Raw genomic sequence first — 15,718 nt, 5'->3', positions numbered from 1 at the left:
ATTAGGAAGAGTTAAACAATGTTGCCTTTCAGTCACTATCTTTTGAGGGTTTTTGTACAACTATGGGTAATTCTGGGATTCTTGTTGGGAGCCAGCCAGAGAATAGACCTCGAGCAGGTTATAAAGGGTCAGAGGTTCTCCTGAAGTGTTTTTTATAATAAATGTAGCTGTGTAATAATTTGGTTAACTTGTTATTCAGCCAGCGCAGAGCAGTCTTTGGCCTTAAATCCAGCTTAGCATGTTGATACGTTTCGGTTGTGTAGTGCTACCAGAGAGATGACTCTCGTTTGACATATTCAGCCATTTGGAAACTTAGATGTTCAGAAACTTATTTTACGTTCAGCAGGAATGTTAGGGTATGCAGTCATTTGAAAAAATAAAATAGGTATTTGGAATTAAGAAAGAAAAGAATCTGGTTGACTTCTGGCAAGTATTTTGGTTATCTGCAGAGTATACACCTCTTGTCAGTATAAATAGGGAGTGCCTGTATAAACATTCTTGTTTCGCCTGTTCCACATAATAGTTTCTTGTATCATATTTCTTTTGACCTCGCTATCTGAAACCAATTACAGGAGATCCATTTGGGCTGCATCTATTTTCATAAGAAGCCCAGGCAGCAGTGTTTTTCTCAGAGATGAATATCAACATCAAATATCCTTCTGAGTGCTTTGTTATTTATGTTTCAGAGAGATTTTGTAGCCTTCAGCTCTCAAGAATGTGTCACGCTGTGCTGTTTATACATTGACGATATTAATGGGCATAGATGTCATTTTTCATTTTAACATCTCAAATGCAACAGGCTGATAGGTTAAACATTCCTGGTTTTAAAGGAAGGATATGAGTGACATCTGTTTCCTAAAAATACACATATATTTAATTTCTAAAAAACAAAGTAATAAGCTTACCATCTTTAGGTGACGGCTTTCACTTTATTAAAATGGTAAAACTTTAAAAATAATTTTGAATCCCGCTTAGATCAAATAGAAGGGTTTGGAATACAATATTAAAGGAAGTCATATCTCCTAGTAATAATGCCAACAAACAGCAAAGTTTACCACAATTTATCAACTTTAATAGTGTAAGTTATATGCAATTATTTTCATTTCTGTTCTGCTTGAGTTTTAGCTATGCCAAAGCTTCGTAGTAAATATTAAGAACTAGTGTTCCCAATAAATATTTTACTAGAAGACACAGTGAGTTCTGGAAACCATATGCCCAAATTTTCCTTCCTATATAGCCATTACTTAAAGCATTATAATGATTTTCATTTACATAAATAAAATAATTTCTAATCCTCAGCTCTTTTTATTGCTTTTGTCTACATTGGATTTTTTTTGTAGTTTTACTAATTTAGATAATTAAAGAAAAGTTCCTACTAAATTTGAAACAACTGTTATTGGGAACTAGATACAATTTTGTGTGCCCTAGAATCTGTTCTTTCTGCACTTAATTTGAGGTGGGACTCAACATAAATTTGATTTGTCAGATTTATAAGCACCTGTTGTTTTGTATTCATTACACTGTTTTTAGATCATGAGTTATTGTCAGAGAAATTTATAAATGATACATAGGATGGGTGTTTACTGAAAGTGTAGATATTAAACTATGAATTTTGTAAGATTCTTTCAAGGTGTCAATTTGTTTTGCAAGGATTTAATAGCAGCAAATGAATTTTTAGTACTAATACTTTGTAGTCTCATGATCTTCACTTATGAATAATGTCAGTAATAATGCTTTGAAATTAACAGTGTTTCTGGGAGGTTGTTTACCGTGTAGCAAAATGTAAAGTTAAGCAGCACACTTGGAGAAAAAAATAGCATATGATGACTGCTCTAAGAACAAAGGCTGACAGTGATTTCTCCTTATGAGTTTTAAATCATCTCTGATCTCTTGAAATTGTTTTCTGTTCTTCTTCTATCTCCTGTGTTTACAATAATCTAAACTGCCACAATAAGATCACTAAAGTATTCAGGTAGTCATCATTTGTAAGACATTCTGTATTAAAAGATAAGCCATTACTCCTTCAGAGGTATCCCAACCAGCACATATGAATCAAAATAGTTTAAGTAGTAGAGCCTTTTATGCAAACATATCCTGTTGTGCTGCCTCACTTTTTCATGAAGTGTGACTCTTTTTGTAGTTAGCTGTAGGAAGTCATACTTTCTTAGGCTCATTCCACAGGAGTATGCTAGCCACAATTTGAAATCAGTCTAGATTAAATCTAAGCTACAGCAGACTATAATTCTCTAATTTTCAAGTACTCTAAATGTACAGCTTTACCAGGTGCTTACTTGCTTGTTTTATTGTATTGATGTGAAGACACTGCTGCTGAATAAGATGAGGATTTCTGCAACTGCCAAAAATAAAAGATTATTGTCTTTATGTGTTTTTTCCATTTCCTCTTACTCCAGGTCTCTTCTCTCATTCTCCTAGCAGTATCACCTCAAGTGGTGAGGTTAGTTTTACTCTACAGTCTCTCATGAATTCAGGAGTGCAGTAGTTCTCTTGCTTCCATTAAGGTTTTCCTTTTGGAGAGCACTAGAGATTAAGGAATACAAATTTGCCACATATCTTCTGTTCGTGCTTTTAATCTGTTTTTGCTTCAGCCATGCAAGAAGTTGGGACCAAATCCTGGTGCCCTTGAAATCAACAGATACATTTAATTCTGATCTCAGGCAGAGAAATACTGTCTTTTAGGATATGCTCAAGAACTGTGAGTGCAGAAGAGATCATGCACCCAGTGGTTCCTTGGTAACAAAATATTTCAAATGCACTTTTAAATATATTAACTTTTGTTTATTTTTGGCAGAGAGAAGATAGTTCTGTGTGTCTCATTGCTTAGGTTCAGAGGAATGTATACTCTTTGTGTAGCTGACCTATAATTACTTGAGAATTTGATGAAACAATACAGGGATTGTTGTGGGAATGTCTCCAAATGTTAAAAGTCTGCTCTGCAAACTTTGTACCAGGGCCTTCTATGGGGAGACAAATCAATGTTGTTAGGAGATGGTACTAGTGCATTCACTTTGTTTACTTTGGTTTTCTATGTCTGCCTGCCTTCTCAGGAAACTTGCTTGGAGCCAGACTGTAGCAGCCCTCTCTCTGTCTTTTCATAATTGATCAGGGGATGACTGCCTTCCCTGAGGGTTAAGACGTGGCAACTTTTTCTGTTTGCTCAGCATCTCAATGCAGTAGTTCAAACATTGTTCACACCAGCTGGCAGTGTAATGCCATATGCACATCTTGTCAAAGCAACTGTTGTCATGGATACTAGAAACTATCTTAAAAACCAGCTCATTTGAGTCTAATCAAAATTGTACCTTTCTTTATCAGTTGAGAATCTTTATTATTTTAGGCAACATTGATCAAATGGCATTTGTTGCAGTACATTCCTTCTACAGTAGGTTTTAATAACAGAAATAATAGTGTGATGCATTGTAAAGCTATAACTGGTATTTATTGAGCTAATTTTTCTAAGGGGAAAAAATGAGTTCTCCAGGTAGTTTCAGTGAAAGTGTTTTGAATCAGGTTTTTTGGTTTATTTTGTTGTTTTTTTAAAAATTTCTAAATAAGTACCAGTTTTTAACACTTGACATTTAAAAAATAATTTTATAGGAAAAAATAATATAGATTAGCATTCTTTGGGTAAGTGGAATGTTTGTTTACATTTCGCATGTTTAACTGTATTTGGCTGAGTTGAAATGAAAATGTAAAATAAATTAAAACATCTTCTATTTTGATTGGTATACTGTCATCCCTGAGCCTGATCTGGTTGGTTGAGTAATAATTTCTTTGTTCTCTGATTTTCCTAAGAATGCAAATTAAAACCACTCATTTTTATTTGGCATTAAAACTGTACTCTTCTTTTTTTGTCAAAGGAGAGGTTTCTCCTTGAATTGTAAGTACAAAAAGTGTTTTTAATCTTCAATGAATATCCTTATTAATTCACTTTCAAGATAATCTGATGTTGATTTGTCAAATTTAATTACAGCTTCTGGTAACACTTGAAGTCTACTTGCTTTTACTTCAAATTGTAATATGAAAATGCAAATTGAATGATAATTTGCAAGGGAGTGGGCATTTTAGTTGAACACTCAAAGACAAGTTCCTTGTGGAAATGAGGCTATTGATGCAGTTTATGATTTTTCCTCTTCAAGCACTTCAAACAAATTAACTTTATTTCCTGCAGGATTTCATGTTCATCCATAAATTCTAGTGAAGTCTTATATATGTACTTTCAGAATATTTTTTTTAATGTTTCAAGTAAAAAAAAAAAACAAACCCTGAAGTCTGAAATCTAGCAAATACAAATCTTATAGGAGGGTATTATGTTCATTCAATTGGACTTTTGCCTAACATTAGCAATGAGTAACTGATTTCTTTCTAGGAATTGGTTGCATCTATTTACTTTTTTTTTTTTTTTTTTTTTTTAATACTTTTAGGCACTCCAGGCAGCAAGGCAGCTGCTTTTACAGCAACAGACAAGTGGACTGAAATCTCCTAAAGGCAGTGAGAAACAGAGACCGCTGCAGGTTAGTAAAGTCTCCTTGCTTTTGGGACCTTAATCTCCGGGAAGAGTGCCGAGCTCGCTCACACGTGAAGGGTGTGTGTCAGTGCCTGTCCTCTAACGCCGTGTGTGCATATTCACATGCTGCAGGTTACAGGCTTCTTGCTGCTGACTTCACAGAGAAAAATCACCATAGGCTGCAAAAGCCTTTTGTGGCTGTACATGCTTAAAAGGTGTGAGTTCAGTGACTGTGGTACATTAATTCTTTATAGACATGTTACAAAATTGGTATGTGATTTTTATATGTACATGGTTTAAATTGTAAAAACATGTTAAGAGTAGACGCAAAACAGTATCTGTGAAAAAATGAGAAAAGCTAAATACCTCACAATTACAATATCTAAGTGACAGAGAAATGTTCAGAAACTTACCAACACAAGTGCATGAAATTTTGAAGGATCTGTCTGCCATTTTAGAAAAAACATGTAATGAAATTTTAAATTAGGATGTTGTTGGGTTTTAGATTGTGAATGGGTAAACAGAAGTTCTGCTATTGAATAGTTATTTTAAATGCATTAGGAAAAACATAAAGAGAGTTTTGTTCTTGGAAAATTTTATCAGTGTGGTGTTTTTATGAGGTATTAATTCATTTATTCCTAATGCAGAGTTCCATGTCAAATTGCATTCTGCTGACAAAACTTGTTCTCTTTTGTATTTAGACCAGATATGGGTGCTTAACTGCTGAATTACATTTTGTTACAGACAATTTTATTTTGTTCAAGAAATTTAAAAAAGTATAAATCCTACCATTCTCTTCCTCACATCTATTTTTCTGGATGTGCATTTATTCTCTCAGGACTTCCCCTGTTTTCTGATGGAGTAGGGTGTTTTTATCTCATTTTTAGTTTTTGTCATGCATAATGGAGGACCCCAGGCACTAGAATGTATTTTTTTCTCCACTAGGGAAATGTTGTGAAATTTGTTCACTTGTGCCATTTCTTAATGTGATTCACATTGTCTCCTTTTCTTTGTGAAACTTGGTAGAGCAGTGTTGGACACAGCAAACAGTTCCACATTCCTGATCAGCTCTCTTCAAATACACTTTTAAGGTTTTATTTTTTTGCTCTGAACCAAACAAGAATTTAGGAATATGACTAAAGAAAATAGCAAAAAGGAAAACATGACATGATGGCATCCTGCCATGCTGTAGCTGTAGTCCAGTCCTGGCTGAGGCTATCCTGGGACCCTCTCAACTTTCCACTCATCACCCTTGACTTTGCTTTGTAAATGCAAATTCGCATTTGCTTTCTATCAAATACCTTCTGCACTGAAGGCACATAAGAAGAGTAGCCATAAAGGTAGAAGCTTATGAACTATGTGGGATTTTTAGGTTTTTAAAGTGGAATAAGTGACCTTGAAGGGTTGAACCATGAAAATGATTAATGTAATGAATATTGTGAAAGTGCTTCATTCTGCTAGCTCCTCATTCTGAAAGATAACATGGGTTATATAAGGAGCGTGCAAGATCCATCTAGACCTATGTTCTGTCTCTAAATTGGCCAGCACCACCAGACAATAAGGAAAGTATATGAAACAGGCATAAATAGTGGTATTTTCCCAGTATATGTTTTCCATATTTTTTCTTACTTTAATCCTTCGCCTTTTAAACCAGCACAGTCCAGGAGCTACTGACTTCTCTTTTCAGATTCTCCACCCATTCCCAAACTTTCTTTTCAGGGTTAAAGAAGTCTGGGGGTGCACTGTTTGTGGTAGGCATTGTTGAAATTATAGAAAACCATGTTTGGAGGCAAAGACAGTCATACACAGAAGCCAGAGGATGATGAGATGAAGAGAGGGATGGACTCTTGTGCTTTCATGCTCTCAAAACACTAACTATGGCCTGGTGCTTTTCAAATGCTAGGGCTTGATGTGTTGGTGCTGTGTCACTTGTTTCCCAGGAGGCATCTTATGAGTCACACTTGAGAGGCAGAAAGAAGTAAATAAAACAAATAATATTATTTTCAGAATTGTTACATGCTCCCTAAAGTCTAGATTTATTGCTTATGTTTCCAACTTTTTCTTCCATCATCAGTGTGTACACAGTGTCTCCTATTGGCCTTGAACACTTCATTTGGTTCATTTTTAAAGGAGAGGAAAAATGGAATTTGCTCCCAGACTTTGGTTTTATATAACAAATAACATGTAAATTCAGGTATAAGCACAAACTACATTTTAATTTTCTCTTTTAGTGAAAAGGATGTATAAAGGTTTTGGATGCGAGTCCTTCGAGCTTTTCTATTTCTGTCTCTTACTGTTTATTGTTCATCATGTAGTGGGAATTCACGTTTTGATCATCACGTTGCCTGTTTGACCATATACTGTCATAAAATTGTTAGGCGTTATTATTTTCTTATGCCAAATTTAATGATAACTTTAGCCAAAATCTTCTAGCAGTAGAAATTACTAAATTTATGTAAGCTTTATAAGGCAAAATTGAAGGTTCTAAGGCAAAAATACTTGTGCTTGTGTTTGTGACTGAGAAAACTGACTACTCCCATTATTTTAAAATACTTTTAAATTAGTGCATATCTAATTTCCTCCATTTCAGAGCAATTTACTAATCTGGCAACTATCAGTATGTTAGAATAGATTAATCAATCTTGTAAAAATGCAATAAAACCTTTAAAACTAGCTTACACATCTGCAAGCAAACATAGCTATTAGGTAAGCCTTGCCATGCATCTCGTGCTCTGTAGTTTGATGTAAACTATTCCGTTGTTCCATGAGACAAAGAGGGAAAAAATAGTATTTATTTTAGTGGCCATCTTTTTTGGGGGAAAGTAGCATATGGTGTTTTTATGAATGTTCTCTCTGTTGTTTCGTAATGCGTCAAGTATTTTAGTGACTTACAGCACCTACTAGCTAATCAGCAATTTGAAAGCTGATTGAAGAAACCTTCCAATTTGTGTCCTCAACTTTGCAAAAAAAGGGTGTTGGGTAAGTCATCATGTTCTACTGTGCTTTACTGAAGGGATGTCTTTAGGGGAACTGCTGAAATTTTCCTAGAATAATTTTAGTGTCTTTTGTAACCTCATGAAAAGCCTTTACAAATGCACCACTACCTATGTGATCTATTGTAAAAGTGCAGAAGTTTTTGTTTTAGTTTCTAATGCAAAAGTTACATTTAACTAGTAGTTGTCCTATTTTTTCAGGGACAGGAGGCTTATATTTAGATTGCGAGTTAACAGAATACCTGCAAAAATTACAATTTTAGATAGACACTTTTCTTGATCTACTATTACTTTGATTTACATTTGCCTGGGTTTTACACTGCAGATGGCATAACCATTAGCATGTCTTATGTAAAACAGAAGAAGAAAAACATCCCTTTTGACAAGCTTGAGTACCAATTGTGGTAGTGATTTTACTTTCATGTATAGATAGCCGAATAAATGTATTTGAAACATGTTTATATATGCCATTCATTACACTGATGCACCAATTGAATGGATCCAATCAGTACATACATTGATTAATGACATATTGCAAAATAGCTATGGAGGGTTTGTGATGAGAGTTGAGGGTAATGTTAACCTGAATATGATGAGAAAATAGCATTTACTATTTTACTATGCATCCAGTAAAATATTGCTGTAGTAAGGTTAAGATTTTTGTAGTACCAATTTTTGTTTCAGAATATTTTTCTTTTCTGTAGAATTGGTTATAATGGTAATCCACGGTGAATCTTACTAATCGTTTTTACGGATTTCTCTCCTTATCGCCAAATGTCCATGGTAGCCATAACAGGGAAAAATGTCACCTTGGCTCTTAGAACATGTAGTTCCTTTTCCTAGGGCAGAAAGTCACTGTCCTTAGAGCCACTGAAGAACCTGGTATCATCTACCTTTAATACTGGCAGCTTTGTTTTTATGTAACATTTACAGTCACGAGTGAGACTTGGAGTTCTTCAAGAGCTGTGAGAGCACAAGCATAACCCAAAGGTAAATGCTGTCAATTTTCCGCCATTGGTGGGTGTTAGTGTACAGCATTGCAATTATTTCCCTTCCAGGAAGGCAGTCTCTATGCTTAGACTAATCTATCCATGATGCACATACTGTTGTTTTCTGCATAGAATGGTGATATGCACAGTTGTAATTCTATTTGTTTGCCTCGTCGTTTCTATTCCCAGTAATGTCTCTAAAGGAGTTTTTTCTCAGAGTCAGACTGTGAATGTTATGTCGATGAGAATAAAAAGATAATTATCTTCAGCCCCATAGTTAAATATATCTACAATGAATTGGTTAGATATTTTTTTCTTCAGGCTAGGAGATTTGTTGTTTCAACATCAGTACAATGCATTCTATAAGAGGATGGCATGTCATGAAATCATGACTCCTGGAATCTAAGGGTTAAGCTCAGTGTGTACCAAGCTAGTTGTATAAATATCATGCTGTATGGAGTGTTGAGTTGTTATGGTAAGCTTTGTTTATTTTGCATAAGCACTTCACTGAAGTGTAATAATTTGATAAAATTAAGGAAATGTATACACTTAAGTTCAATTACTTAATTTTTATTTCATTGGTGCATACCATCAGAAGAACCATTTTTTTTAAAGACACTCAAAATGCAAAAATTTAGCATGAAAAGATATTCACTGTCTCTTTTAACCCACTCTCCTTGATTTACTCCCTCCTAGTTTGGTCATCTCCCTTTGGATCTTCATATGGGTCTGAGTTTAAAATTCATTGCACATAATAAATAAGCAAACATATCATTAATATTGTAACCTTTAGTTACTTTTTTTAAACATATATAAGGACTTGATGAGAGATGAGAAATAGGGAATGTGGGGAAAAAAGAAGCAAACCCCACTGCTTTTAAATTATATCCTCTGATTTAATGCACTTTGACTTCAACCATGCATGCTTAATATCAGTCAAAAAGTGCCATTTTATAAACAGAAAAAAAACTTGGTTTTGGTTGTAACTTAGAAAGTTTTCTTTGCATTACATTGAACAAAAATAGAAATAAATCTAACTGGTTTAAAACTCTTTTTTCATAAAATGCATGTTATATATTTCGGTTTATCTAATGCATGCTACTAAGCATAAGAAGTAGGAGGATTTTGTACATGGTAGAAAACACTGATGTAGAAAGATGCAAATACAAATACAAATGCATAATATGTAGTGTAAGAGGAGAGTAGTGATAAACAGTCTTTCTCCCTCTTGAGTATAGATCTAGAGGAAATGTGTGGCCTATATATAAGCAAACATTGAGGCTTGGGGTAAATTAAATTTGGAAGATAGCTGCTGGAAAATCATAAGTCCCATTTTCCCTTGTAAGTCTGTTTGGAGGAATATGCAGTTATCCTCTGACGTGCAGAAATTTGCATCAGTAATACCCACTCTAAAGACAAGGATAACCCCAAGAGATGCAAAGAAGGCAAGGAGTTATTTTTACGTAAGGTGTAGGGGGAAGGGGAAGGAGAAATATCCATGTTCAAGCTTATATGGTGTAGAAAACAGGAGTTCTATTAAGGAAGAGGTATAAATACAATAATAAAGAAAAAAAAACCCAGGACGTTCATTTACAGTGGAAGTGTCAGTATCACAAAGTTGCTGGGAAGTTCTTGCTTATGCAGATAGAACTTGCTCCAAGGACTCGCGTCCTATCTTTGACAACCTTTTCTACTCATGAAAACCCTTATTTTGCATTGTGTTCCATGTTGCTGTAAAGCCTTGTCATAACAGATTTACTTTAAGTCACATTTTACTCTTGAAAACTTCTAGTATTAAAAAAAATATATCTACTAAGAAAGTTGCACTAGTTAGTATGGTTTGCTTTTTAGTGTAATGTATATGTGCTCACCTTGAGGTGTTGTCATTTTCAGGAATATAAAATATTCCAGCTAACCTTATGTGGGATCTTTGCAAGATGGGAAGATTTTAACTAGCACTTTTCTAAAAGAAGTTAGCACATAATAGATCCATCTGTATCTAAAGGAGATAAAAAGCCCACAAACTAGCTGATGCAGAGATCACCTCTTTATCCTGACAACATTGTTGCAATATTATAAAATATATTTGATTCAGAGGAAATAAGTATTATGCAAGTTCTGTTTACAGGTATTGAATGTGCAGAATATTAATTAGGATTATTATGTGATCTGGGATTTCAAGAGGCATTTTAATGTTGAACACGTCTGTGCAGAATCTGATGTGTCAATCTGTTACTGTGACTGTCCAGGAATGTCTTTCCTCTTTATCTCTTGTTGATTCTGGTACTTCTGGAGAGCTAGGAGTAGAGGGAGAACACACAGTCCATTTCTTCATTCAGATTCAGAAAGACAAACCTTCAGAGACAGTGTCTAGGTCTTCTCACAGCAGCTTTTGCATGGCAGACCAGCAAACTCATCTTTCCCTCACAGTAGAATCTGCAACCTGTCTGACACCAGGACATAATGCTGTGTATGGTGATGAGTGGACTGTTTTTTGTATTCTGAACTATAGGAATCCCGAAGGACTGCTGAGAAGTTGATTTGCCTTCTTGAGCAGCTGGAAAGCTCTGTCCCCCTGCTGTCCCTCCCAGCACAGCCAAAATGCATGGCTGCGATTGCTCCTCTTCAGGCTGTGTGAGTAGTCCCACTGCAGAGCTGGGAGGTGGAGGTTCCCTTGAGCCACTTCTCCAGGCTCTTGCAACAGGTTGGATCAGCCTGATTTTCTTACCAGCTGGCTCACTGCCCAGAAAAGCTCATGAAGAGCTGAGAGGGAAAGTGTGAATGGTTCCCCACTCAGTGTGCAGCTCTATTAATGGGTCTCTCCCAGGCAGGGCCCTAATTATGCCAGTTTAGGATCGCACCACTCAAGCAAGGCTCTCCTGATACTCTTGAATTTGAAAAACACATTAGTGTATGTCGATTTAGAAATTACCAAAGCAGAAAAAGCAACTAAACAAAATATTCTATGAATGCTCTGGATGAGGGTAGATATTTCAGAACAGTTTCTAGTTAATTTAGTATTGAAGAAAATCCTTTTTTTTTTTTTCTTTATTTTTTACCCCCCAGCCAAAGGTTTTTCTTTCATCAGGAAATTATAAAGTCAAGAAAAATTTTGGACAAAAATAAAGTTCTATGACTAAACACTGAAGGTTTTTCAGTTAATAGTAGCATATGCAACTTTGCACATGAAATTTCAGTTTCTCTCCCTGACCATTAATGGCATTCCTTGAGCTGATTTCTTCATATACTTTTCAGATTAATTTTGCTTTGTGAATTGAATTATTTTCTTAACATTTTCTAATTGTTAGACATTATTTTATGATGTCATACTTGTCCAGTTGCTTTACCAAGCAAGCTGACTTTACTGGGGGCACGAGGAGCCAGCTAATCAGAAATCTGAATGTATGCCAAGATCAACATAGGTGTTAATTTTAGTTTGCCATCACTGGGATGTATACATGTAAAACTGTGTTAAAAAGTGTTAAAATTATCCAAATGATCATGCAGTATGCAATAATGATACAGAGGAAAAGCATGTGTGCTGATGAAAAAGCAATCACACAGTCTGGTGGAAAAGTATTTCAGCCCATCCTGTTGTGGAAGGAGGTTAACAATTGCCACTTTGATGTTCTAGGTCTTTTTATGCCTTCTTATGCTTCTAATATTTTCTTCAGACAGGCAGATGAAGGTCTTATGAAATAGAATTAATGGTGAAAAATTTACTAAACACTACTTCAGTGCTTTACGACTTGATTATGTGAAGCTTTGAAAAGCAATTGTATAATAATAATATATACAAAAGGAAATGTACAGTGTTTCAGCTACATCGATATGCTTCAAGGATCTTACCGAGAACTTGAAGTATAAATGAAGAATGACATTTTCCCACAAGTATTCACAGTAAATCCATTTATTCAATAAATATACTTTCTGTCTAATAGGAAAGACCTTCCACAGTATTGAGGAGAACCAATACAGTAACCCAACACATAAGGAAAAAAATATCAAAATCAACTCTGTACTGGCAGAAGTGATTTCTAAATTGATGCAGCTGTAATTTGGTGTGCGGATAGCTATGGATGCTTAGGAATAATCAAATTTCCAAATTTAAGTAAAATATTCTTTAATAGAAATTTAGGGTGAAATCATAGGCAAAACAATGTATATTTCTGTTTTATGAACAGTAGGATACCATGAAAATCCTCACTTTAAGGGCATAGTATCTGAAGGGGAATTAATAATGCAAATTCAGAGGCAAATTGTGATTGATGTTGGTGTATGCAGAAAAATATCTCTTGATTAGAAACGGCTGAACCCATACTCAGAGTAAGGAAAAAAAAATGCCAAACTCTAAGCCTTCCGTAGCAACAGGGGGCATGTATTTCACCCATGAAAAACAAAATAGGAAGATAGGAGTTACAAGAGGGCTGGGCTCTTGCACAGGATTGATATCTATCAAAAATTTAATTTAGAAATTAAATTCTAATAAATGTTAGAAAATGCAGCAAAAAATACAGTCATGTGCTTAAGAACTGAGAAATTTTTTTTTTCTTTAGTCCTATGTCAATTACCTAAATAAAAAGGAAAAGTGGAGCTCAGTGTTTTGGCCACTGTATGACCATGAATGACCAGAGATATAACACAGGTGAGAAAAATAAGATATTATCTTGAATTTAAAACCATGTTTCCAATTAAAATAGGGAAATATTAAATTTCAGTTTTAAAAGAGATCTTTGAGATATCATCTGGAATAATGGAGATATGCGATCCACCTAGTTTCTGGTGGCATATTGGCACATTAGAAATGTACTCCCTATAGGTTCTGCTGAAAGATTCAGGATTCCAGTACAGGTGCCCTGAATATCCATAGGGTGAAGGTATCTCACTGTTCTGACTGTGACTGATAGCTTGGCATGCTTGCCTACCATGAGGTTGTATAAATTCTGGATAAATTTTTATGCTATAAATGTAGAAGAAAGTTGCCTCTAGAAAAGGTGAAACATTGGGATTGCTCTTTGCAATTTGAGTCAAAAAGCAAACTTTAGGAATGAAGAAATATCTGTCATATTTCTTTAAAAGAGTTTTAAATATTGTATCATGCAAGTAAAGTAAGCATGAATGAACAATGGAAAAGAAAGCTTTTCACTATGCAGAGAAAAGAGTTCTGGGACACTGTTTTAGTAGAAGCACTGGAACCAATAGCCACCACCAATACATTTTGTCTGCTTAAAGTTTAGCTTGACAACTTAGAAGGGGATTTATGTGATGTGAATTAGAGTAATAAAACAAAACCTAAAACTCAGAAAATCTCTTTAAGTCCTGCATGGTTGTGGTATTCTTTCTTGTTGCTGTTTTCTTAAAAAAGGTAAAGGCTCATTGAAGATACTCAAAAGGGATTTTAATGCCTTCTTAAAGTTACAGAATTTACCTAAAACACCCCAGAGAAATGATAGTTTATTATTTTTTCAGAAATAATTTTTATTTTCTGCATATTTGCATCCTTTTGTATGAATAGAAAAGACTGGAGACTAGATAATAACTGACATTTAGTAAAATTGAGGTTGCATCCTAAATGCTTAACATTTCATCTGTTTAAATTCACTTTCAATGAATGACCATTTCGTATATTTTAATCCTCATTTGTTAGATTACAATAAAGCATTTCTATGAGCATAATCTTAGTAGCTGTTGCTTTCCTATTATTAATATATTCAGGACTTTTTCAGGCTGTTAGATAGAAAAACGTATTGACTTCATAATTATCAGTAAGACTTGTAAGAAATACCCCTGAATTAATAAATATTTGTAATAGGAAGGCATTGATTCTAAAATAATTTGCTTTTCATGGCAATAAATACACTGAAACAAGAGACAGAATTTATTAAAAAACCCAACCGACTTGTAATTTTTTTTCCAAAAATAACCACTTTCAGAATGTTTTAGAGTGTTTATAGTGTTAAGGTGATTGTCTCATAGTACCTGAAAATAAAACGAATTAGTCTAACAACCCACTTATGAGATCATTATTATTGCAACCATTTCAAGGTCTTGCATATACTATGACCCAATAAGTCTCAGAGTCAAGATTAAGAGAGGGGACTCCTTTCACATTAAGAAAAGTCATGCTAATTTAGCATCCAAAAAAGAGTTTAGTCTAGAAATTTTTAATTTTTTTTCTTCTGGATGGGGAATACTTGGTTAAGAGTTCTTTGACTGTGTATTCAATCATTGTAATTGGGCTGGGGGGGGTAATGTAATATTCCAGCCATGCCCCTAGAAGCAAATAATTATGACTTTGTGTATTATTCTTTAGAATATTTGTAGTTAAGAAACATAAGTGCAATTGTATCAGCCTTAATAGCTTTAATAATAGTGTCCATAGAGATATATCAGCAGCTGTTAAGACTGATTTCCTAATCTCTGGGGTTTTGGTAACATTGCAAAGGTAAATTGTAGTAGTGAAACCTGCCAATTGATTATAGGGGTTGGATTTTCAAGATAGAGTATTTATCTAAATTTGTTTGATTTACTGGATATTATTGGTTTTTTGACTATAAATGTAGTATGTTGCTAGAAGTGCTTTTAGAAAGATTTAAATACAGTAATGGCATCATCCTTAAAATAAGTTCCAGTGTCATGAAAACCCACAAAATTATTTGATAATACTTTATTATATGTGGAATCATTTAACTTTTTAAAGTGAAAACTCTAAGTAATTTTAGTGATAGCAGTATTGGACCCCTTCTTGTAGTTAAGGTGACATCTAATGTATCAGGGATTCTGTTGCACCACATGATTTACAGAAAAAATTGGTTCTCAATTAAACCTACTTGAATGGCAGAGATTTTAGGCAGAACTCATAAGCAGAATCCTTTTTCAGAGAAGAAAATCCTTGTTATTTAAGTCACTTTTCCCTCCCCTGTAAAACTGTCAACAGAAATTCTAAAAAGATTGTGAAAACCTTTGTTTTACCCTGCAGATAATTTTATATTTTTCTTGTCTTTTCCTTGGTGTTTACATATCATTAGCACCGAGCCTTTGGAATGGTGTCACAAAAATGGTGAATACATTGTTCTTCCTCTTTTCATTCTGGAACATTCATTGTTGTGATTTTCATTTAATTACATATAAACTTTATAGTTTCGCTATTAATTACTAGTTTTAAATGTATTTTAGACAAGAAGGGTATCTTTTTAGAATCATAATTAATT

The 15,718-nt window shown here is 34.4% G+C and overlaps 1 protein-coding gene across 19 annotated transcripts in view; it reads left to right on the top strand.

The window, feature by feature from the left end:
- FOXP2 (forkhead box P2) overlaps positions 1-15,718 on the top strand; it is a 404,157-nt gene that overhangs the window by 279,044 nt on the left and 109,395 nt on the right. For all 19 annotated transcript variants that reach the window (XM_068189946.1, XM_068189934.1, XM_068189943.1 and 16 more), the window contains one exon: positions 4,443-4,532. In XM_068189946.1, the coding sequence (XP_068046047.1) occupies positions 4,443-4,532 (90 nt within the window). The remainder of the gene's footprint in view (positions 1-4,442; positions 4,533-15,718) is intronic.

This window comes from Anomalospiza imberbis, chromosome 5, assembly GCF_031753505.1.
Source record: "Anomalospiza imberbis isolate Cuckoo-Finch-1a 21T00152 chromosome 5, ASM3175350v1, whole genome shotgun sequence".
NCBI classification, from domain to species: domain Eukaryota; kingdom Metazoa; phylum Chordata; class Aves; order Passeriformes; family Viduidae; genus Anomalospiza; species Anomalospiza imberbis.
Note: the sequence above shows the minus strand (reverse complement) of the source record. Positions and strands in the feature narration are given on the sequence as shown.